Source organism: Lissotriton helveticus, chromosome 9 (assembly GCF_964261635.1).
Source record: "Lissotriton helveticus chromosome 9, aLisHel1.1, whole genome shotgun sequence".
NCBI lineage: Eukaryota > Metazoa > Chordata > Amphibia > Caudata > Salamandridae > Lissotriton > Lissotriton helveticus.
The window spans coordinates 10,877,591-10,903,463 of NC_136070.1; the positions used below are offsets into that span (position 1 = coordinate 10,877,591).

General features: G+C 54.4%; 1 protein-coding gene across 3 annotated transcripts in view; it reads right to left on the reverse strand.

The window, feature by feature from the left end:
- TTC6 (tetratricopeptide repeat domain 6) overlaps positions 1 to 25,873 on the reverse strand; it is a 1,585,904-nt gene that overhangs the window by 160,659 nt on the left and 1,399,372 nt on the right. For 2 of the 3 annotated variants that reach the window (XM_078659352.1, XM_078659351.1), the window contains exon 28: positions 21,863 to 22,073. In XM_078659352.1, the coding sequence (XP_078515478.1) occupies positions 21,863 to 22,073 (211 nt within the window). Of the gene's footprint in view, positions 1 to 21,862; positions 22,074 to 25,873 lie in introns of those variants that run through there. The other variant, XM_078659353.1, reaches the window with a different exon arrangement.

Consider the following 25,873-nt stretch of genomic DNA (forward strand, 5'->3'; position numbering starts at 1 on the left):
TTTCTCATTTAATTTTGTCTTCAGGGTCTTGCTTCATTGGTAGCGTTCAGTTCTCTCCCTGCTTCCTTCTCGCCGCTGCTGCCCCTGCGGCCCCGCCCCCCAGTCCACGTACACTCCCCACCTCCCAGCTGCGGTCCCTCCGACCACCCCTACTTAATGGAGGCCGCTGCACGGTTGCGCCAATGGCACGCCAAAGGCAAGCCTGTCCGCACCCGTCCACGACCCGACCGCGTACCCTGCATCTCGCCCCCACCACCACTACAGCTCAGCTGCCCTCCACGCACTCATTACAGGAAGATGCAGGGACTGCCTCCAAGCCACATCAAACATGACCCATGTCCAGTTCTCCTTCACCCACTGCCGCCAGACCTTGAACACCACCCGGCCTCCAAAACCACATACGATAATACCAACAATACCTTCAGCTGCATCCTCCTCAAAGTGTGCTAATAAGCCGTGGAGATATGGAACCTACTAGATGCCCTCTCGCCCTACATAGCCTTCTTCTCAGAGACCTGGACCAACACCACCTCCGCCCCCGACATCAACACCGCAATCCCCGACGGATATAAAATCCTGAGGAAGACCACCCCAGCCACCCTGGAGGAGGCCTCGCCATCGCTTACAAGAACACCCTCAGCCTCACCACCTCCAGCGAGACCTTCCCCACTGCTAAACACCTGCATTTCCAGATCAAAACCAGCCCGGCTCCACACTCTGCGGAACCCTCGTCTGCAGACCCATATAGCCCCGCGCCCCCTTCGCCACCACCATCACCGACCTCATCGCACCCCACGCCATCGCCTCAATGAACTTAATACTCATCGGAGACCTGAACTTCCACCTCAACAACCTCAGTGACCCCAACTCCACCACCCTCTGGGACAACCTCACCAACATCAGACTCAAGCAACTCATCCCACACCAACCCACAGGGCGGGACATACCCTCGACCCCATCTTCACCGCAGGAAACAGCATACACTTCAGCCACACCACGCAACCTCCTTGAACCGACCACCCAACCGTACTGGAGAAGAACTGGAGAAACACCAAGACACCGGAAAACCACACCACCTACAAGAACACCATGACGGACTACCACAACCGAATCAGAACCACCAAGAGGCCTTTCATCCACAACAAGATCCTTGCTAACTCTAAGGAGCTCTTCAGTGTCATCCAAGAATCCAAAAACCCGTGCAGCAAATCCACAGACATCACGCCATCCCAAGACCTCTGCGACAAGCTCGAACTTGCTTCCACCTCAAAATCAAAAACCTCTACGACAACTTCATTGACCATCAACCAGACGCCACAGCCGACCCGCCCCCTAGACACACCAGACAGTCCTCCATCTCCAACTGGATGCCAATCATGGCCGAAGACACCACCTCGACCATGAAAGGTATCCACTCAGGGGTGCCCACTGACCGCCGCCCACTGCACATCTACCACAGAGCCGCAGCCGCAATCGCACCCGAACTACAAAACACTATCAACACCACCTTCCCAGAAGAGTGGAAATACACATAAGTCAGACCCCTAATCAAGAAACCCACAGCGGACCCTACTGGCCTCAAGAACTACTGGCACATCTCGCTCCTCCCCTTCGCTACAAAAGCTGCAAAGAAAACTGTCAACAGGGAACCGACACGTTTCATCGAGGACAACGCCATACTCGACCTGTCACAATCAGGATTCTGAAGCAACTACAGCACCAAAACCGCCCTACTCGCCGCCACAGACGACATACACAACATCCTTGACAAGGGTCCCTCCGCAACCTCTCAGCAGCCTTCGACACCGTCTCCCACCGCACCCTCCTCTCCACACTACACAACGCCGGCATACAAGGAACAGCCCTAGACTGGAACCAGTCCTTCCTCACCGGAAGAAGCCAGAGAATCAGAATACCACCCTTCCTCTCTGACACCATGGAAATCACCTGCGGAGTCCCACAGGGTCATCACTAAGCCCGATACTCTTCAACATCTAAATGGCTCCCCTTGACCCCATCGTCCAACAACACGCCCTCGACATCATATCCTACGTTGACGTAACCCAGATCATCCTCTCCCTCACCAAAGACCCCACCAGCGCCAAACTACACTTCCAGAAAGGAATGCAGGATGTAGCAGCCAAGATGACCAACAGCTGCCTAAAACTCAACGCTGAGAAGACGGAAGTCCACGTACACGGTACCACCCCCTCAGTATGGGACAACACCTGGTGGCCAACTGCCCTTGTAAGCTCACCCACCCCTGAAACCTCAGAATCATACTTGACTCATCTCTCACATGAACCGACAGATCAATGCAGTCACCTCCAGCTGCTTCAACACCCTCTGCATCCTCCGCAAGACTTTAAAATGGATCCCACCCCGAGTCAAGGAAGACCGTCACCCACGCACTCATCACAAGCAGACTGGACTATGGAAACGCACTCTACACCGGCATCAACAAGTCCCTACTCCGGAAAATCCAGAAGATATAGAACACCGCTGCCAGACTCGTCCTCGGCATCCCCTGGCACGAACACATCAGCCACCTCCTTTGAAGCCTCCACTGGCTCCCTGTGGAGAAAAGAGTCACCTTCAAGATCCTCACCCACGCCTACAAATGCCCACCCAACACCGGACCCAAATACCTCAACAACAGTCAACTTCCACGTACCCAAGAGAAACCTCTGATCCTCTAACCTCACACTAACCGAATCCCGTGCATCCACAGAGCAAGGGCAGGCTGAAGATCCTTCTCTCACATCACAGCCAAACCCTGGAAAGAGCTCCCGGCAAACATCAGACCCGCCTCCTTCCTGAACACCTTTGTAGCTCGCTTACAATTCACTGATTGAGAGTTTGAAGGGGTGTCATGGGGCCCATAAAACCTCTTTCTTTCTTAATAGTTTTGAAGGGGTGTCTTGGGCCCTTCCAGGCTCCCTCTTTCATTCATAGTTTTGATGGGGTGGCACGAGGCCCTTAAAGTCTTCCTCGTTCATTCATTGCTTTGAAGGAGTGTCACTGGGCCCTTACAAACTCCCTCTTTAATTCGCAGTATTTAAGGGGTTTCACACAATCCTTACAATACCCCTCTTTCTTCATAGTTTTGAACAGAATGTCACAGGGCCCTTACATGTTCCCTCTTTCATTCACAGTTTTGAAGTCATGGAGCCCCTACAAACGCCCTCTTTTATTCATTTTATTAATTTATTTATTTATAACGTTTTATAGAGCGCAAACTTGACCCACAAGGGTATCAGAGCGCTTTACATTTATGATCGTTGCATTTAAATTTACATCAGATACAAGAGCATAGTAAGATACAGTACACATAAACAATGTTTCAAGATTTGTAGGAGGGAGGGGAGGAAGGAGTAATAGCAGGGAGACGAGGAGGAACTGCGCCCAATGTCCGGCTGGGTAGGTGACGGTCAAGGGGGAAACCAAGGCCAATCTCCTCATTAGCTGTCTAGCAGCCCCATTGGTCATCAGCCATGTTGCTCAGGTCTCAGTGTTCAGGGAAACCAGTTTTTAGTTTATTTGATGTGCGAAGGTTATATAGCGCTCTCTAGACCCGGAGGCATCAGAGCGCTTAACCAGAGGATCGTTGCATTACAAGGTACATCAAAAAGGAATTATAAAGCGCTGGCTAGACCCGGAGGTATCAGAGTGCTACAACAGAGGAACATTGCGTTACAAGTTCCATCAGTTACAATAGTGTAGTAAGGTGCAGTAAATAAACAATGAGGTTGAGAGAATTTGTAGGAAAGGAGGGGAAAAGGGAGCCATAAGAGGGAGACGAGGAAGAACTGTGTCCATGTCCGGCTGGGTAGGTAACGGTCGAGGGGGAAACCAGGGCCTATCTCCTCATTAGTTGTCCAGCAACTCCACCGGGCATCAGCCATGTTGCTCAGGCCTCAACGTTCGGTAAAAACAGATTTGAATAGATACATAGGCTACGAGGGTTAATTTACAAGAAAGAGGTGGGGGAGAGGGAGTAAAAACAAGTCAGAGAGGGAGCTAGGGCTACCATATAGGCCGATGGGGGGTGTGATCAAGGTCTAGTCGGAGTCCGGTAGTAGGAAGAAACTGTGGCAGCCATCTTGGGGTCAATCGGCTTAATGTTGTTGTCAGGAAATGAACTTTGCCAAGCTTTTGATCGCGCCCCATTTGAAGCAGGCGCTGTGGCAATATACATGTTCACACACTAGAGTTGCAACGCTTCTTATCAACGGGGGTTTTGAAGGGGTGTCCGGGGGCCCTTACAAGATCTCTCTTTAGTTCATAGTTTTGAAGGAGTGTCAGGGGCTCTTACAAGCTCCCTTTTTCATTCATAGTTTTGAAGGAGTGTCATTGGGCACTTACAAGCTCCCTCTTTCATTCATAGTTTTGAAGGGGTGTCTCGGTGCCCTTACAAGTTCCCTATTTCATTCATAGTTTTGAAGGGGTGTCACGGGGCACTTACAAGCTCCCTCATTCTTCATAGTTTTGAAGGGTGTCACGGGACCCTTCTAGGCTCTCTCCTTCATCTATAGTTTTGAAGGGGGTTCACGGGCCCTTAAAAGCTCAGTCTTTCCTTTATAGTATTGAAGGGGTGTCAAAAGGCCCTTACAAACTCCCTCTTTCATTCATAGGTTTCATGGGGTGTCACTGGGCCCTAACAAACTCCCGCTTTCATTCATCGTTTTGAAGGGGTGTCATGGGGCCCTTACAAACTCCTTCTTTCATTCAAAGTTTTCGTGGGGTCTAACAAGGGCCTTATAAACTCCCTTTTTCATTCATAGAATTTAAGGGGTGTCACGGGGCACTTCCAGGCACCCTCTTTCATTCATAGTTTTGAAGGGGTGTCACAGGGCCCTTACAAGCTCCCTCTTTAGTTCATAGTTTGGAAGGGGTGTCATGGGGCTCTTACAAGTTCCCTCTAATAGTCATAGTTTTGAAGGGGTGTCACAAGGTCCTTACAAACTTCCTCTTTAGTTCATACTTTTTAAGGGGTGTCATGGGGCCCTTACAAGCTTCCTCTTTAGTTCATACATTTTAAGGGGTGTCATGGGGCCCTTACAAACTCCCTCTTTAGTTCATAGTTTTGAAGGGTGTCCGGGGGCCCGTACAAGCTCCCTCTTTAGTTCATAGTTTTGAAGGGGTGTCATGGGGCCCTTATAAACTCCCTCTTAAGTTCATAGTTTTGAAGGGGAGTCCGGGGGCCCTTACAAGCGCCCTCTTTAGGTCATAGTTTTGAAGGGGTGTCCGGGGGCCCTTACAAGCTCCCTCTTTAGTTCATAGTTTTGAAGGGGTGTCATGGGGCCCTTATAAACTCCCTCTTAAGTTCATAGTTTTGAAGGGGAGTCCGGGGGCCCTTACAAGCTCCCTCTTTAGGTCATAGGTTTGAAGGGGTGTCCAGGGGCCCTTACAAGCTCCCTCTTTAGGTCATAGTTTTGAAGGGTGTCCGGGGGCCCTTACATGCTGTCTCCTTCATTCATAGTTTTGAAGGGGTGTCGGGGTGCCCTTACAAGCTCTATCTTTAGTTCATAGTTTTGAAGGGGTGTCATGGAGCCCTTACAAGCTCTATCTTTAGTTCATAGTTTTGAAGGGGTGTCTGGGGTGCCCTTACAAGCTCCCTCTTTAGGTCATTGTTTTGAAGGGGTGTCCGGGGGCCCTTACAAGCTGTCTCCTTCATTCATAGTTTTGAAGGGGTGTCCGGGGGCCCTTACAAGCTCCCTCTTTAGGTCATAGTTTTGAAGGGTGTCCGGGGGCCCTTACAAGCTGTCTCCTTCATTCATAGTTTTGAAGGGGTGTCGGGTGCCCTTACAAGCTCTATCTTTAGTTCATAGTTTTGAAGGGGTGTCATGGGGCCCTTACAAGCTCTATCTTTAGTTCATAGTTTTGAAGGGGTGTCTGGGGTGCCCTTACAAGCTCCCTCTTTAGGTCATTGTTTTGAAGGGGTGTCCGGGGGCCCTTACAAGCTGTCTCCTTCATTCATAGTTTTGAAGGGGTGTCCGGGGGCCCTTACAAGCTCCCTCTTTAGGTCATAGTTTTGAAGGGTGTCCGGGGGCCCTTACAAGCTGTCTCCTTCATTCATAGTTTTGAAGGGGTGTCGGGTGCCCTTACAAGCTCTATCTTTAGTTCATAGTTTTGAAGGGGTGTCATGGGGCCCTTACAAGCTCTATCTTTAGTTCATAGTTTTGAAGGGGTGTCTGGGGTGCCCTTACAAGCTCCCTCTTTAGGTCATTGTTTTGAAGGGGTGTCCGGGGGCCCTTACAAGCTGTCTCCTTCATTCATAGTTTTGAAGGGGTGTCCGGGGGCCCTTACAAGCTCCCTCTTTAGGTCATAGTTTTGAAGGGTGTCCGGGGGCCCTTACAAGCTGTCTCCTTCATTCATAGTTTTGAAGGGGTGTCGGGTGCCCTTACAAGCTCTATCTTTAGTTCATAGTTTTGAAGGGGTGTCATGGGGCCCTTACAAGCTCTATCTTTAGTTCATAGTTTTGAAGGGGTGTCTGGGGCCCTTACAAGCTCTATCTTTAGTTCATAGTTTTGAAGGTGTGTCCAGGGGCCCTTACAAGCTCCCTCTTTAGGTCATAGTTTTGAAGGGTGTCCGGGGGCCCTTACATGCTGTCTCCTTCATTCATAGTTTTGAAGGGGTGTCGGGGTGCCCTTACAAGCTCTATCTTTAGTTCATAGTTTTGAAGGGGTGTCCGGGGGCCCTTACAAGCTCTATCTTTAGTTCATAATTTTGAAGGGGTGTCTGGGGTGCCCTTACAAGCTCCCTCTTTAGTTCATAGTTTTGAAGGGGAGTCCGGGGGCCCTTACAAGCTCCCTCTTTAGGTCATAGTTGTGTTAGGGGTGTCCAGGGGCCCTTACAAGCTCCCTCTTTAGGTCATAGTTTTGTTAGGGGTGTCATGGGGCCCTTACAAGATCTATCTTTAGTTCATAGTTTTGAAGGGGTGTCTGGGGTGCCCTTACAAGCTCCCTCTTTAGTTCATAGTTTTGAAGGGGAGTCCGGGGGCCCTTACAAGCTCCCTCTTTAGGTCATAGTTTTGAAGGGGTGTCCAGGGGCCCTTACAAACTCCCTCTTTAGTTCATAGTTTTGAAGGGGTGTCTGGGGTGCCCTTACAAGCTCCCTCTTTAGTTCATAGTTTTGAAGGGGAGTCCGGGGGCCCTTACAAGCTCCCTCTTTAGGTCATAGTTTTGAAGGGGTGTCCGGGGGCCCTTACAAGCTCCCTCTTTAGGTCATAGTTTTGAAGGGTGTCCGGGGGCCCTTACAAGCTCCCTCTTTAGTTCATAGTTTTGAAGGGTGTCCGGGGGCCCTTACAAGCTCCCTCTTTAGGTCATAGTTTTGAAGGGGTGTCCGGGGGCCCTTACAAGCTCCCTCTTTAGTTCACAGTTTTGAAGGGGTGTCATGGGGCCCTTATAAACTCCCTCTTAAGTTCATAGTTTTGAAGGGGAGTCCGGGGGCCCTTACAAGCTCCCTCTTTAGGTCATAGTTTTGAAGGGGTGTCCAGGGGCCCTTACAAGCTCCCTCTTTAGGTCATAGTTTTGAAGGGTGTCCGGGGGCCCTTACATGCTGTCTCCTTCATTCATAGTTTTGAAGGGGTGTCGGGGTGCCCTTACAAGCTCTATCTTTAGTTCATAGTTTTGAAGGGGTGTCATGGGGCCCTTACAAGCTCTATCTTTAGTTCATAGTTGTTGGACAGGCCGCATGGTCGGGCTGCCCCCCCTCCCCGCAGTAGGACCTGGACCCTGGCTCTCCCTGCATCCCCAGCCAGAGTCCCTAAACGACCACCCGAAGTACCCTGCAATCCCTCCACTACAAGACACCAGCCCCGGACCCAGCTGGCCCGGGTCACCATCCACACCACGACATCGAACCGGCCGCCATCTTGGGGCACTGCAGCACGAGGCCGCGTGGCCTCAACTCGACCCTAACCCTGGGCCCGGCCGGCCCCGACATCGGGGCACCAACTTCCCCCCGGGAGGCAGAGTGACCACTTGGCAAATCAATGGGAGAAGGAATCGTCAACGGCTCCCCTCCGCCAGGTGTCGATCACCCCCGGCCGCCCTGGGCGCTGGCTCCACCCCCCTGCTGGGTGTCTGGACTCCCTCATCCCGGACCTCCCGGCCCCCAGGCGCGAGGGTCCGGACATCAAAGGGGACCAGACCTATAACTGGGGCAGTGCCAGACCAGGAAGGGAGTTGTATCCTGGAGTCGAGAGACCCGAGAAGAACTCATCCGTGACTGGCCTGCTGGCGCTGCCGCGGCCCTCTGCCTAGTGAAACCATCTTGGCCTGCTGGCGCTGCCGCGGCCCTCTGCCTCGTGAAACCATCGACTTGGCCTGCTGGCGCTGCCGCGGCCCTCTGCCTTGTGAGACTACCATCTTGGCCTGCTGGCGCTGCCGCGGCCCTCCGCCTCGTGAAACCATCGTCTTGGCCTGCTGGCGCTGCCGCGGCCCTCTGCCCCGTGAAACCATCGACTTGGCCTGCTGGCGCTGCCGCGGCCCTCTGCCTTGTGAGACTAACATCTTGGCCTGCTGGCGCTGCCGCGGCCCGATCCACAGACCCTCCAGCTCGAGGATTGTGAGCTCGCCCCTTACCACTACCTGTACCGAACCGGTACCAAGACTGTCCCGCTACCCCCTTTCCCTACAGAGACTAGAAGTGAGAGGACCCCCGGGTCCGAGATATCCTGTATCGCTGATATCCTTGCCTTAAGAACCTTATATAAAGCCTTGAACTCAACTTGGTGTGGTGCCTGTTTGTGGGGAGGGAGGTAACTTGTCTGTACGATCACCGGAGACGGTCCCCCTCGGGGATCTCTCCCTCAGTATCCGGCCGACCCTCAGGGTCCCCGTCTAACATTGGTGGCCAGCGACGGGATCCGAACCTACGCATAATCGTACAGAAAGTCACCCGACCCACGACACACGACCACCATGACAACAGAGAGCGGAACAACGGAGAAATTCCAGATGGAAAAATTGGAAGACTACAACCACCGAGAACTGAAGCAATATTGCATGGAACTTGGTCTCCCAACCACGGGTCTGAGTACGAAGGAAGACTTCAAACGAGCCCTAGAAGCCTGGGCGGAAACGGGTACGGCCGTACCCCGAACACAAACGACCGAAACGAGCCCCGCACCAACTAAAGAAAGAGCGGGTCTCTCCCTGGAAGAGATCCGAGAAAGAGAAAAAACCAGACTCCACGAATTAGAACTAGCCCGACTTCGCTTGGACGGAGAACTCAAGCTGGCCGAACAAAAAATAACCCTGGAACACTTACGGCTCAAGGAAGAGCGAGAAGACAAGCAAAGACAGAGAGAGCTAGAGGAAAAGAAACTAGAGTACGAACATGAGCGCGATCTCAAAGCACTGGAGATCCAGAAACAGAATAAAGACCTCGGGCTCCCCGAACGACCGACCCCGTCTGCCTCGACCGAACCCAAGGTTCACATCCCCAAAGAGGTCATCCGGGAATACCACAAGAACGATGATATACAGCAGTGGTTTAAAGCCTATGAGGTGGCAATGACCTCCCACCGGATTCCCCGAAGCGATTGGGGAGCCGGATTATGGGGGAGGTTTGTCAACGAAGGGCGGGACGCCCTGCTGCAACTCCCGGACCAGCTGATGACCTCCTACGACCACATGAAGGCCGCCCTCCTCACTCGATACGGGCTCACACCTGAGATGTACCGCCAACGGTTCCGCGACTGCAAACGGATTCCGGGTACAACTTGGGTGGAGTACGTGAACTTTTTTAGCCGAGCCTTCGAGGGGTGGATCAAGGGCAACAAAGTGACCACCTACGAACAACTCTTTGACCTTATCGTATGGGAGCACCTATCAAACAACTGCTTCGTGGAGCTCCGGCAACACCTCCTGGACAGTAAGCTAACCGACCCTCGACAACTCGCCGTCGAAGCCGACCGGTGGGAAAGCACCCGGGTTGGCCGGAACGCACCCAGCGAATTATCCAGACCGTATCGCCCCCGAGGGGGAGGAGGGAGTCAGGGTCGGGGGAGAGACCCCGGCCCCTCGTCACCCCCCAGAAACCCCTCGACCCCGGTTGGCCGAGGAAGCCCTGCCGTCCGGGCCGGTTTCCGGGCCAACATTACGTGCCACAGGTGCCAGCGACCTGGCCACTACGCCAGTGATCCCAACTGCCCAAAGAATCCGAACACTACCCCCCGCCAAGTTGCAGCGGCGGCCCTAGGGGAAGAACTAATCCCGGAAGACCAAGAAGAGTACGAGACCGATCCCTCTGAATGGGCGCCCGCCGCCATGGCACTGGTCTGCTTAGGGGAGAGAGACATGATTCCGCGGGCCCCCCTTCCCGCCAACACCCAGAAGTACGGTCAATGGGTCAACATTAATGGCCGCCGGGCGGAAGCCCTCCGCGACACCGGGGCCAGTGTAACGGCGGTCCGACGCCACCTCGTCACTCCCGACCAAATCTTGCCGAACATTCTTTGCCCTGTCCGATCAGCCGACAACTCCAAAAGCCTATGCCACATGGCCTGCGTCCCCTTCGAGTGGGGAGGAGTAACAGGGATGTTAAAAGTGACTGTCCGCGATGATGCCCCCGTGGACTGCCTCCTAGGAAACGACCTTGAAAGCTCTCCATGGGCAGCTGTCGAACGGAGGGAGCACCTGGGGATGCTTGGCCTCCCCGAATGGGTCTGCGTCACGACCCGGTCCATGACCGCCCGCGCGGTCCCCAGCCCAGAAGAGCCCGAGTGGCCAGAACCTCCCCCCGCGCTCATCCCAGAGGAGGCCGCCCCAGGAGCCAGTCCATTGACCCAAACCGAAGAAGGATCCGACCAGCTTCGGGACGTCCCTGACCTGGCACAATGGCGGCAGGAGGGAGGCCCCACGCAGGAACAATTCCGGGCCGAACAGAAAACCTGTCCCTCTCTCGAAGGACTCCGGCAGCAAGCCCTGGCCCAGAGCACCGGGGATACCTCGGGGGCCCACTGGATCTACTGGGACCAAGACCTGCTCTACAGCGAGCAGAAAGTGGCGGAACTAGGGGCCAGTCGGGTGCTGGTGGTGCCCCTTCGCTTCCGAGACTTCCTCCTGAACTTAGCCCACGATGTCCCCCTTGCCGGACACCTGGGGCAGGATAAAACCTACGACCGCCTGGTGACCCATTTTTTCTGGCCCCACATGCGAAAGGATGTCACCAACCACTGCAAGGCCTGCCCCACCTGCCAGGCCAGCGGAAAAAGTGGCCGAAAAATCAAAGCACCATTGCAACCCTTTCCTGTCGTCACCACCCCGTTTGAACGAGTGGGAATAGACATTGTGGGGCCCCTCGACCCTCGAACAGCCCAAGGACACCGGTTCATCCTGGTCCTCGTAGACCACGCCACTCGCTATCCCGAGGCCATCCCTCTTCGGACGGTGACGGCCCCCGTGGTGGGCCGGGCCCTGATGGGGATCTTCTCCCGGGTGGGGTTCCCCCGGGAGGTCGTCAGTGACAGGGGCACGAACTTTATCTCCAGATATATGAAGTCTCTTTGGCAACAATGCGGGGTCACCTACAAATTCACGACCCCCTATCACCCGCAAGGAAACGGACTGGTCGAGAGGTTCAACCGCACCCTCAAGGGGATGATTATGGGCCTAGAAGAACCCCTTCGACGCCAGTGGGACGTGCTACTTCCCTGCCTCCTGTTTGCCTATCGGGAGGTCCCGCAGAAGTCCCTCGGCTTCAGCCCATTTGAACTCCTGTACGGGCACCCCGTCCGGGGCCCCCTCAGCCTAGTCAAGGAAGGTTGGGAGCAGCCTCCCCAGAAAACTCCCCCGGACATCTACAGGTACCTCCTGGCTCTCCGCAACCAGACCCGGCAGTTCCGAGACACCGCCAAAGCCAATCTCGAGGCCAGTCAGGAGGACATGAAGAGGTGGTACGATCAGCACGCGTCCTCCATTGAGTTCGAACCGGGACAACAGGTCTGGGTGATGTCCCCGGTTGAACCCTGTGCACTCCAAGACCGATGGTCCGGGCCCTTCAAGGTAATCGAACGCAAAGGGCCCGTCACCTATTTAATCGACATGGAGACTGCCCGGAACCCCCTACGGGTCCTCCATGCCAACAGGCTAAAACCCCATTTTGTGCGATCCTAGCTCAGCCTCCTGATGGCTACCGATAATGGGACAGAAGAAGACTCCGAACCCCTTCCGGACTTACTGAGGGCCTTCGAGCAGGATGGCTCAGTGGAAGGGGTCCAGCTCTCCGAGGCCCTGTCCCCGGAGCAACGCCAAGACTGCCAAGCGCTCCTGAGGCGGTTCGCCTCCCTGTTCTCCCTCACCCCCGGAGTCACCCCCTGGTGCCTCCACGATGTGGACACCGGGGACAGCCCTCCTATCCGACACCGGGCATACCGCGTACCAGACCGGGTACGAGCCTGCATCCAGACCGAGGTGTCCAAAATGCTGACCCTGGGAGTGATCGAACCCTCAGACAGCCCCTGGGCAAGCCCAGTCGTCCTGGTTCCCAAGGCGGCCGCCCCGGGCGTTGCCCCTGAGCTCCGGTTCTGCGTGGACTATCGGGGGCTGAATGCAGTTACCAGGACCGACGCTCATCCCATCCCCCGGGCCGACGAGCTAATTGACCGGATGGGGGCCGCCCGCTACCTGAGCATCTTCGACCTAACAGCGGGCTACTGGCAGATCGGCCTCACCCCTCGGGCCCAAGAACGATCCGCCTTCTCTACCCCAGACGGGCACTACCACTTTAAAGTCATGCCCTTCGGCATGAAAAACGCCCCGGCCACGTTCCAACGGCTGGTAAACCAGGTACTGGCGGGCCTGGAAGACTTCAGCGCCGCCTACCTGGACGACATTGCTGTGTACAGCCACCAGTGGACCGACCACCTCCGCCACCTGCGGGAGGTTCTACACGCCCTCCAGCAAGCCGGGCTCACCATCAAGGCCAGCAAGTGCCAGGTTGGCCAAGGGTCCGTGACCTACCTGGGACACCAAGTGGGAAGCGGGCTAGTGGCTCCTCTCCAACTCAAGATTGCTGCCATCCAGGCCTGGCAACCCCCTACGACCCAAACGGAGGTCCGGGCCTTCCTGGGGCTCACCGGATACTACCGGCGGTTCGTGAAGGACTATGGCAGCATCGCGGGGCCCCTCACAGAGCTCACCTCCAAAAAGGGCCCCAAAACCGTCAACTGGACCCTGGACTGCCAATCGGCCTTCGAGAAACTAAAGACCGCCATGTGCACGGCCCCCGTGCTCCAGGCTCCCGACTACAGCCGGGAATTCATTGTGCAGACGGACGCCTCCGATCATGGTGTGGGGGCCGTCCTCTCCCAACTCAACGCCGAAGGGGTCGACCATCCGGTGGTCTACATCAGCAGACGCCTCTTGCCCCGAGAACAGCGCTGGAGCTTCAGCTGGGGGGGACGCATGTTGGACAGGCCGCATGGTCGGGCTGCCCCCCCTCCCCGCAGTAGGACCTGGACCCTGGCTCTCCCTGCATCCCCAGCCAGAGTCCCTAAACGACCACCCGAAGTACCCTGCAATCCCTCCACTACAAGACACCAGCCCCGGACCCAGCTGGCCCGGGTCACCATCCACACCACGACATCGAACCGGCCGCCATCTTGGGGCACTGCAGCACGAGGCCGCGTGGCCTCAACTCGACCCTAACCCTGGGCCCGGCCGGCCCCGACATCGGGGCACCAACCTCCCCCCGGGAGGCAGAGTGACCACTTGGCAAATCAATGGGAGAAGGAATCGTCAACGGCTCCCCTCCGCCAGGTGTCGATCACCCCCGGCCGCCCTGGGCGCTGGCTCCACCCCCCTGCTGGGTGTCTGGACTCCCTCATCCCGGACCTCCCGGCCCCCAGGCGCGAGGGTCCGGACATCAAAGGGGACCAGACCTATAACTGGGGCAGTGCCAGACCAGGAAGGGAGTTGTATCCTGGAGTCGAGAGACCCGAGAAGAACTCATCCGTGACTGGCCTGCTGGCGCTGCCGCGGCCCTCTGCCTAGTGAAACCATCTTGGCCTGCTGGCGCTGCCGCGGCCCTCTGCCTCGTGAAACCATCGACTTGGCCTGCTGGCGCTGCCGCGGCCCTCTGCCTTGTGAGACTACCATCTTGGCCTGCTGGCGCTGCCGCGGCCCTCCGCCTCGTGAAACCATCGTCTTGGCCTGCTGGCGCTGCCGCGGCCCTCTGCCCCGTGAAACCATCGACTTGGCCTGCTGGCGCTGCCGCGGCCCTCTGCCTTGTGAGACTAACATCTTGGCCTGCTGGCGCTGCCGCGGCCCGATCCACAGACCCTCCAGCTCGAGGATTGTGAGCTCGCCCCTTACCACTACCTGTACCGAACCGGTACCAAGACTGTCCCGCTACCCCCTTTCCCTACAGAGACTAGAAGTGAGAGGACCCCCGGGTCCGAGATATCCTGTATCGCTGATATCCTTGCCTTAAGAACCTTATATAAAGCCTTGAACTCAACTTGGTGTGGTGCCTGTTTGTGGGGAGGGAGGTAACTTGTCTGTACGATCACCGGAGACGGTCCCCCTCGGGGATCTCTCCCTCAGTATCCGGCCGACCCTCAGGGTCCCCGTCTAACAATAGTTTTGAAGGGGTGTCTGGGGTGCCCTTACAAGCTCCCTCTTTAGGTCATAGTTTTGAAGGGGTGTCCGGGGGCCCTTACAAGCTGTCTCCTTCATTCATAGTTTTGAAGGGGTGTCCGGGGGCCCTTACAAGCTCCCTCTTTAGGTCATAGTTTTGAAGGGTGTCCGGGGGCCCTTACATGCTGTCTCCTTCATTCATAGTTTTGAAGGGGTGTCGGGTGCCCTTACAAGCTCTATCTTTAGTTCATAGTTTTGAAGGGGTGTCATGGGGCCCTTACAAGCTCTATCTTTAGTTCATAGTTTTGAAGGGGTGTCTGGGGTGCCCTTACAAGCTCCCTCTTTAGTTCATAGTTTTGAAGGGTGTCCGGGGGCCCTTACAAACTCCCTCTTTAGTTCATAGTTTTGAAGGGGAGTCCGGGGGCCCTTACAAGCTCCCTCTTTAGGTCATAGTTTTGAAGGGGTGTCCAGGGGCCCTTACAAGCTCCCTCTTTAGGTCATAGTTTTGAAGGGTGTCCGGGGGCCCTTACATGCTGTCTCCTTCATTCATAGTTTTGAAGGGGTGTCCGGGGGCCCTTACAAGATCTATCTTTAGTTCATAGTTTTAAAGGGGTGTCATGGGGACCTTACAAGCTCCCTCTTTAGTTCATAGTTTTGAAGGGTGTCCGGGGGCCCTTACATGCTGTCTCCTTCATTCATAGTTTTGAAGGGGTGTCGGGGCGCCCTTACAAGCTCTATCTTTAGTTCATAGTTTTGGAGGGGTGTCCAGGGGCCCTTACAAGATCTATCTTTAGTTCATAGTTTTAAAGGGGTGTCCGGGGGCCCTTACAAACTCCCTCTTTAGTTCATAGTTTTGAAGGGTGTCCGGGGGCCCTTACAAACTCCCTCTTTAGTTCATAGTTGTGTTAGGGGTGTCCAGGGGCCCTTACAAGCTCCCTCTTTAGGTCATAGTTTTGAAGGGGTGTCATGGGGCCCTTAAAAGATCTATCTTTAGTTCATAGTTTTGATGGGGTGTCTGGGGTGCCCTTACAAGCTCCCTCTTTAGGTCATAGTTTTGAAGGGTGTCCGGGGGCCCTTACAAGCTCCCTCTTTAGGTCATAGTTTTGAAGGGGTGTCCGGGGGCCCTTACAAGCTGTCTCCTTCATTCATAGTTTTGAAGGGGTGTCCGGGGTGCCCTTACAAGCTCCCTCTTTAGTTCATAATTTTGAAGGGGTGTCCGGGGTGCCCTTACAAGCTCCCTCTTTAGTTCATAGTTTTGAAGGGGTGTCCGGGGTGCCCTTACAAGCTCTATCTTTAGTTCATAGTTTTGAAGGGGAGTCCGGGGGCCCTTACAAGCTCCCTCATTAGGTCATAGTTTTGAAGGGTGTCCGGGGGCCCTTACAAGCTCCCTCATTAGGTCATAGTTTTGAAGGGTGTCCGGGGGCCCTTACAAACTCCCTCTTAAGTTCATAGTTTTGAAGGGGTGTCCGGGGGCCCTTACAAGCTGTCTCCTTCATTCATAGTTTTGAAGGGGTGTCCGGGGGCCCTTACAGGCTCTCTCTTTAGTTCATAGTTTTGAAGGGGTATCCGGGGGCCCTTACAAGCTCCCTCTTTAGTTCATAGTTTTGAAGGGGTGTCCGGGGGCCCTTACAAGCTCCCTCTTTAGTTCATAGTTTTGAAGGGGTGTCCGGGGGCCCTTACAGGCTCCCTCATTAGGTCATAGTTTTGAAGGGTGTCCGGGGGCCCTTACAAGCTCCCTCATTAGGTCATAGTTTTGAAGGGTGTCCGGGGGCCCTTACAGGCTCCCTCATTAGGTCATAGTTTTGAAGGGTGTCCGGGGGCCCTTACAGGCTCCCTCATTAGGTCATAGTTTTGAAGGGTGTCCGGGGGCCCTTACAGGCTCCCTCATTAGGTCATAGTTTTGAAGGGTGTCCGGGGGCCCTTACAAGCTCCCTCTTTAGTTCATAGTTTTGAAGGGGTGTCCGGGGGCCCTTACAGGCTCCCTCATTAGTTCATAGTTTTGAAGGGGTGTCCGGGGGCCCTTACAAGCTGTCTCCTTCATTCATAGTTTTGAAGGGGTGTCCGGGGGCCCTTACAGGCTCTCTCTTTAGTTCATAGTTTTGAAGGGGTATCCGGGGGCCCTTACGAGCTCCCTCTTTAGTTCATAGTTTTGAAGGGGTGTCCGGGGGCCCGTACAAGCTCCCTCTTTAGTTCATAGTTTTGAAGGGGTGTCATGGGGCCCTTATAAACTCCCTCTTAAGTTCATAGTTTTGAAGGGTGTCCGGGGGCCCGTACAAGCTCCCTCTTTAGTTCATAGTTTTGAAGGGGTGTCATGGGGCCCTTATAAACTCCCTCTTAAGTTCATAGTTTTGAAGGGGAGTCCGGGGGCCCTTACAAGCGCCCTCTTTAGGTCATAGTTTTGAAGGGGTGTCCGGGGGCCCTTACAAGCTCCCTCTTTAGTTCATAGTTTTGAAGGGGTGTCCGGGGGCCCTTACAGGCTCCCTCATTAGGTCATAGTTTTGAAGGGTGTCCGGGGGCCCTTACAAACTCCCTCTTTAGTTCATAGTTTGGAAGGGGAGTCCGGGGGCCCTCACAAGCTCCCTCTTTAGTTCATAGTTTTGGAGGGGTGTCCAGGGGCCCTTACAAGCTCTCTCTTTAGTTCATAGTTTTGAAGGGGTGTCCGGGGGCCCTTACAAGATCTATCTTTAGTTCATAGTTTTAAAGGGGTGTCATGGGGACCTTACAAGCTCCCTCTTTAGTTCATAGTTTTGAAGGGTGTCCGGGGGCCCTTACATGCTGTCTCCTTCATTCATAGTTTTGAAGGGGTGTCGGGGCGCCCTTACAAGCTCTATCTTTAGTTCATAGTTTTGGAGGGGTGTCCAGGGGCCCTTACAAGATCTATCTTTAGTTCATAGTTTTAAAGGGGTGTCCGGGGGCCCTTACAAACTCCCTCTTTAGTTCATAGTTTTGAAGGGTGTCCGGGGGCCCTTACAAACTCCCTCTTTAGTTCATAGTTGTGTTAGGGGTGTCCAGGGGCCCTTACAAGCTCCCTCTTTAGGTCATAGTTTTGAAGGGGTGTCATGGGGCCCTTAAAAGATCTATCTTTAGTTCATAGTTTTGATGGGGTGTCTGGGGTGCCCTTACAAGCTCCCTCTTTAGGTCATAGTTTTGAAGGGTGTCCGGGGGCCCTTACAAGCTCCCTCTTTAGGTCATAGTTTTGAAGGGGTGTCCGGGGGCCCTTACAAGCTGTCTCCTTCATTCATAGTTTTGAAGGGGTGTCCGGGGTGCCCTTACAAGCTCCCTCTTTAGTTCATAATTTTGAAGGGGTGTCCGGGGTGCCCTTACAAGCTCCCTCTTTAGTTCATAGTTTTGAAGGGGTGTCCGGGGTGCCCTTACAAGCTCTATCTTTAGTTCATAGTTTTGAAGGGGAGTCCGGGGGCCCTTACAAGCTCCCTCATTAGGTCATAGTTTTGAAGGGTGTCCGGGGGCCCTTACAAGCTCCCTCATTAGGTCATAGTTTTGAAGGGTGTCCGGGGGCCCTTACAAACTCCCTCTTAAGTTCATAGTTTTGAAGGGGTGTCCGGGGGCCCTTACAAGCTGTCTCCTTCATTCATAGTTTTGAAGGGGTGTCCGGGGGCCCTTACAGGCTCTCTCTTTAGTTCATAGTTTTGAAGGGGTATCCGGGGGCCCTTACAAGCTCCCTCTTTAGTTCATAGTTTTGAAGGGGTGTCCGGGGGCCCTTACAAGCTCCCTCTTTAGTTCATAGTTTTGAAGGGGTGTCCGGGGGCCCTTACAGGCTCCCTCATTAGGTCATAGTTTTGAAGGGTGTCCGGGGGCCCTTACAAGCTCCCTCATTAGGTCATAGTTTTGAAGGGTGTCCGGGGGCCCTTACAGGCTCCCTCATTAGGTCATAGTTTTGAAGGGTGTCCGGGGGCCCTTACAGGCTCCCTCATTAGGTCATAGTTTTGAAGGGTGTCCGGGGGCCCTTACAGGCTCCCTCATTAGGTCATAGTTTTGAAGGGTGTCCGGGGGCCCTTACAAGCTCCCTCTTTAGTTCATAGTTTTGAAGGGGTGTCCGGGGGCCCTTACAGGCTCCCTCATTAGTTCATAGTTTTGAAGGGGTGTCCGGGGGCCCTTACAAGCTGTCTCCTTCATTCATAGTTTTGAAGGGGTGTCCGGGGGCCCTTACAGGCTCTCTCTTTAGTTCATAGTTTTGAAGGGGTATCCGGGGGCCCTTACGAGCTCCCTCTTTAGTTCATAGTTTTGAAGGGGTGTCCGGGGGCCCGTACAAGCTCCCTCTTTAGTTCATAGTTTTGAAGGGGTGTCATGGGGCCCTTATAAACTCCCTCTTAAGTTCATAGTTTTGAAGGGTGTCCGGGGGCCCGTACAAGCTCCCTCTTTAGTTCATAGTTTTGAAGGGGTGTCATGGGGCCCTTATAAACTCCCTCTTAAGTTCATAGTTTTGAAGGGGAGTCCGGGGGCCCTTACAAGCGCCCTCTTTAGGTCATAGTTTTGAAGGGGTGTCCGGGGGCCCTTACAAGCTCCCTCTTTAGTTCATAGTTTTGAAGGGGTGTCCGGGGGCCCTTACAGGCTCCCTCATTAGGTCATAGTTTTGAAGGGTGTCCGGGGGCCCTTACAAACTCCCTCTTTAGTTCATAGTTTGGAAGGGGAGTCCGGGGGCCCTCACAAGCTCCCTCTTTAGTTCATAGTTTTGGAGGGGTGTCCAGGGGCCCTTACAAGCTCTCTCTTTAGTTCATAGTTTTGAAGGGTGTCCGGGGGCCCTTACAAGCTCCCTCTTTAGGTCATAGTTTTGGAGGGGTGTCCAGGGGCCCTTACAAGCTCTCTCTTTAGTTCATAGTTTTGAAGGGGTGTCCGGGGGCCCTTACAAGCTCTCTCTTTAGTTAATAGTTTTTAAGGGTGTCCGGGGGCCATTACAAACTCCCTCTTTAGGTCATAGTTTTGAAGGGGTGTCCAGGGGCCCTTACAAGCTCCCTCTTTAGGTCATAGTTTTGGAGGGGTGTCCAGGGGCCCTTACAAGCTCTCTCTTTAGTTCATAGTTTTGAAGGGTGTCCGGGGGCCCTTACAAGCTCCCTTTTTAGCTCATAGTTTTGAAGGGGTGTCCGGGGGCCCTTACAAGCTCCCTCTTTATTCATACTTTTAAAGGGGTGTGAAAGTTGACCACGTCAGAGGCTGGTGAGACCTCGAGCAGTGCTAGACAGCAGGTTTCATTGTCTTGAAAGGCCAGTTAGTGCCCGGTCTGTAATGGACTCTTGCTCAGCCTCAGTAGGGAGAAAAGCCCCGGATGCAGCTTAGAATGGAGCTCTCCACTCTTGATTCAGCAGTGACACACTGTCAGAATAACCAATGAGTAATGTAACTGATTTTCACCTCATGAGGATATCAGGAAAAGCTGCTTGGCTGTTAATGACCAGTGTTGGACAGCACTGTAGTGATCACATCCCAGTGAACACACAATGTAAGGATCAAATCTCAGTGAACACACTTTAGTAATCACATCCTAGTGAACACACACTATTGGGAATAAGCCCCACACACTGTTGAATGACACTCCTATACACATGCAGTGTTGTGATCATGCTCTCAGTGACAAGTACTGTGAGGACCACAGCCTCATGAGCATTGTTGGACAGCCCTGGGCTATCAAGACCCAGCTTGAGTTTATCAAGTATACACTGTGGAACTCAGGGGCATATTATCAAGGGGGCGATAGGCACTTTTCGCCAGTTTAGCGGCCGTTTCCGGCCGCTAAGCGGCGAAAATTCTATCGCCCTATTATCAAGCTGTCGCTAACAGCAGTTAGCGACAGCTTGAAGGCGATAGCGAGCGGTTTGGGGCCCGCTTTGCATGTCAGCGATATTTATCGCTAATGACATGCAAAGTGGGCGTACCCAACCCGTTAGCGACTGAAAGCAGTCGATAACGTCGCTATCGCCTATTCACAAGGCTGGCGTAGCGATGGAAATATTCCCGCTATTGCCAAAAACTAATGCCTGCTCTGACCAGTTCTTAGCCATGTTATCCAATGGGAGGTGGATAACATGGCTAAGAGCATTTTGTCGCTAATGCGTGAATATCGCTATATTCTCAGCGATATTCTCGCATTACGCCGCTATCGCTGGATATTTTAGCGCTATGGAGAAAAACGTTGCTAATAGCATGTTTTCTCCGCTAAAATATCCAGCGATAGGCAGCGATAAAAAAAAGTCGCTAAGCGCATTTAGCGATAAATATCGCTAGTTGTTGGTAATATGCCCCTCAGTTTCTTATACACACAGGCACTTTTGTATTTCAAGCACCATGGTCAATCATTTATTTGGGATCACACCCTAATGGGTATGCAATGTTGGGATCATATCCCTCTTGACACGTAGTGTTGGATCACACCATTGAGGAGACGCGCTGTGAGGATCATGCCCTTGAGGACATGCAGTGTTGGATCACACCCTTATGGGGACGCGCTGTGGAGATCATGCTCTTGTGGGCATGCAGTGTTGGATCACACCCCTGTGGTGACGCGCTGTGGGGATCATGCCCTTGAGGACATGCAGTGTTGGATCACACCCTTGTGGGGACGCGCTGTGGGGATCATGCTCTTATGGACATGCAGTGTTGGATCACACCCCTGTGGTGACGCGCTGTGGGGATCATGCTCTTATGGACATGCAGTGTTGGATCACACCCTTGTGGAGACGCGCTGAGGAGATCATGCTCTTGTGGACATGCAGTGTTGGATCACACCCCTGTGGAGACGCGCTGTGGAGATCATGCTCTTGCGGACATGCAGTGTTGGATCACACCCTTGTGGAGACGCGCTGTGGGGATCATGCTCTTGTGGGCTTGCAGTGTTGGATCACACCCTTGTGGAGACGCGCTGTGGAGATCATGCTCTTGCGGACATGCAGTGTTGGATCACACCCTTGTGGAGACGCGCTGTGGGGATCATGCTCTTGCGGACATGCAGTGTTGGATCACACCCTTGTGAAGACACGCTGTGGGGATCACGCCCTCATGGACAAACATTGTTGGATGGCACCCGTAAACACACACACTGTTGGAATCAGGTCTTCGTGAACAAGCACTGTGTGGATAATGCTTCCTTTGAAAGGCAAGTGTTGGATCCCACCCTTGTGGAGACGCGCTGTGGGGATCACGCAGTGTTGGATCACGCCCTCGTGGATCCAGACGCTCTAGAATCACACGCTCTTGGGTTCAGGCCCACACTATACACACACTGTGATCATGGAATCACATACAGCGAGGAGTGGTTTATTTACCTGGAGGTTGTAGCCAAGGCTGATCCGAGCTTTCAGGCACTTTGGGCTGAGGTGCAGTGCTCTCAGGAAGTCTCTTTGGGCTTGATATGTGGCTTGCATGTGTCCATATTCCATGTATGAATTTCCTCGCCCAACATAAGCATCTGCAGAAAGAGGATCCAACTTCAGCACTTGGTCAAAGACACCCACAGCTTCTGCGAACTGTCTGAGCCTATGAACAGGGACACCAATAGAAAGTGTGAGTTCAGAGCACATGCTCCACCATCAGCCCATTCATTCAGTGTACACCCAGAGGGTGCAGCGCTGTGGTAAACACACTCCAGTGCACACACCCCTGGTGCATACTCAGAGCATCCACCACCATGGTGCACACACTCAGAGGGTCCACCACCATGGTGCACATGCTCCAATGCACACCCAGGGGACCCACCACCATGGTGCACACACACCAATGCACACCCAGGGGACCCACCACCATAGTACATAACCGGAGGACCCACCCCCATGGTGCACACACTAAGAGGACCCACCACCAAGGTGCACACACTCCAGTGCACACTCAGAGGGCCCACCACCATGGTGCACACACTCAGAGGACCCACCACCATGGTGCACACACTCAGAGGGTCCACCACCATGGTGCACACACTCCAATGCACACCCAGGGGACCCACCGCCATGGTGCACACACTCCAGTGCACGCTCAGAGGACCTATCACCATAGTACATAACCGTAGGACCCACCACCATGGTGCACACACTCAGAAGACCCACCACTATGGTGCACACACTCCAGTGCACACTCAGAGGACCCACCACCATGGTGCACACACTCAGAGGACCCACCACCATGGTGCACACACTCGATAGATGAATAAGCGCCTTGTGACTATTGTGAAATGTGCGCTATACAACACATTATGACTATGACTATGACTATGACCCACCGGCATGGTGCACACACTCCAGTGCACGCTCAGAAGACCCACCAGCATGGTGCACACACACCAATGCACACCCAGGGGACCCACCACCATAGTACATACCCGGAGGACCCACCCCCATGGTGCACACACTCAGAGGGTCCACCACCATGGTGCACACAGTCCAATGCACACCCAGGGGACCCACCACCATGGTGTACACACTCAGAGGACCCACCACCATGGTGCACACACTCAGAGGGTCCACCGCCATGGTGCACACACTTCAGTGCACGCTCAGAGGACCCATCACCATGGTGCACACACTCAGAGGGTCCACCACCATGGTGCACACACTCCAATGCACACCCAGGGGACCCACCACCATGGTGCACACACTCAGGGGACCCACCAACATGATGCACACACTCAGAGGACCCACCACCATGGTGACCACACTCCAACACACACCCAGGGGACCCACCGCCTTAGTATATGGCTGGAGGACCCACCCCCAGGGTGCACACACTCGAGTGCACACTCAGAAGACCCACCACCATGGTGCACACACTCACAGGATCCACCACCATGGTGCACACACTCAGAGGAACCACCACCATGGTGCACACACTCCAGTGCACACTCAGAGGACCCACCACCATGGTGCACACACCCAGAGGACCCTCCAACATGGTGCACACACTCCAGTGCACAACCAGGTGACCCAACACCATAGTGCACACACTCAGAGGACCCGCCACCATGGTGCACACACTCCACCGCACAACCAGGGGACCCACCACCATAGTACATGGCCGGAGGACCCAACCCCAGGGTGCACACACTCAGAGGGTCCAACACCATGGTGCACACAGTTCAATGCACACCCAGGGGACCCACCGCCATGGTGTACACATTCAGAGGACCCACCACCATGGTGCACACACTCAGAGGGTCCACCGCCATGGTGCACACACTTCAGTGCACGCTCAGAGGACCCATCACCATGGTGCACACACTCAGAGGACCCACCACCATGGTGCACACACTCAGAGGGTCCACCACCATGGTGCACACACTCCAATGCACACCCAGGGGACCCACCACCATGGTGCACACACTCAGGGGACCCACCAACATGATGCACACACTCAGAGGACCCACCACCATGGTGATCCCACTCAAACACACACCCAGGGGACCCACCGCCTTAGTACATGGCTGGAGGACCCACCCCCAGGGTGCACACACTCGAGTGCACACTCAGAGGACCCACCACCATGGTGCACACACTCACAGGATCCACCACCATGGTGCACACACTCAGAGGAACCACCACCATGGTGCACACACTCCAGTGCACACTCAGAGGACCCACCACCATGGTGCACACACTCAGAGGACCCACCAACATGGTGCACACACTCCAGTGCACAACCAGGGGACCCAACACCATGGTGCACACACTCAGAGGACCCGCCACCATGGTGCACACACTCCAACGCACAACCAGGGGACCCACCACCATAGTACATGGCCGGAGGACCCAACCCCAGGGTGCACACACTCAGAGGGTCCCCCACCATGGTGCACACACAAGGAGATGATTGACGGAGTGTGACCCACCGCCATGGTGCGCACACTCCAGTGCATGCTCAGAAGACCCACCACCATGGTGCACACACTTAGAGGACCCACCAACATGGTGCACACACTCCAGTGCACACCCAGGGGACCCACCACCATAGTACATAACCGGAGGACCCACCCCCATGGTGCAGAGGACCCACCACCATAGTGCACACACTCAGTGGGTGCACCACCATGGTGCACACACTCCAGTGCACACTCAGAGGACCCACCACCATGGTGCACACACTCAGAGGACCCACCACCATGGTGCACACACTTCAACGCACACCCAGGGAACGCACCACCTTAGTACATGGCCGGAGGACCAACCCCCAGGGTGCACACACTCAGAGGACCCACCACCATGGTGCACACACTCCAACACACACCCAGGGGACCCACCACCATGGTGCACACACTCCAACGTACACCCAGGGGGCCCACCACCATAGTACATAACCGGAGGACCCACCACCATGGTGCACACACTCAGAGGGTCCACCACCATGGGGCACACACAAGGAGATGATAGACGGAGTGTGACCCACCACCATGGTGCACACACTCAGAGGGCCCACCACCATGGCATTTCACCACCTCCATCGCCCAGCTCTATTAATCTCATCCCTAAATAGGACCACTCTCCTCACACCCGATGATTCTGCACAAGATGGAGGTCCGCCTTTACAAACTACTCCACCACAACATGTCAAATTAACTTCAACTGATGGCTCCCCCAACTGGGAATACACTCACCACACAGATGTCGGTGCGCTGCTAATAGTATAGTCAGCCCTGCATCAGAGTCATAATGAGCTTACAACAACAGGGAGCGAAGAACTAAGTGCCGGGGCTCAGCAGGCCACAGGATGTCAAACAAAAAACATGGCAAAGTGAGCAAGGGACCCACGTCTTGGCATTCCCTGCCAACTAAGGGCGAACAAAGCACACACAAGCAGATGATGGACGGAGCGCTGAAACATTTCAGACACTCACCCCAATCTGGGTTGAAAGAACAATGATGGATTCAACTCAGTTTGCTTTGTTCGCCCTAAGTGGGATGGGTATGCCCAGACGGGGGTCCCTTGGTCTCTTTGCCACTGGATTCAAGCTAGCCTGGCTGAAGAGGGGTGTTACCCCGAAAGCAGTCTCAGGATGCTTGTTTACAGTCCAGGGAAGACTTAGCTTGGCAGTTCGAGCTGGACTGTTACGATGAGGAGCAGGGTCAAGACTGATTTGCATATAGCTGTGTCTGAACTGGGATGGAATGGTGAGCAAAAGAATGATGATGGATTGATCTGTGACTTGGGGTGTGTGTCTGAAAAGTTTCAGCTCTCCGTCTATCATCTCCTTCTGTTTGCCCTATTCAGTCCATTCAGTGACGACAGCATGCAAAACAAGCAAATAAGTGAGGGCACTAAACCCACACTAACAGCAGATTCATCCCGAAATCCAC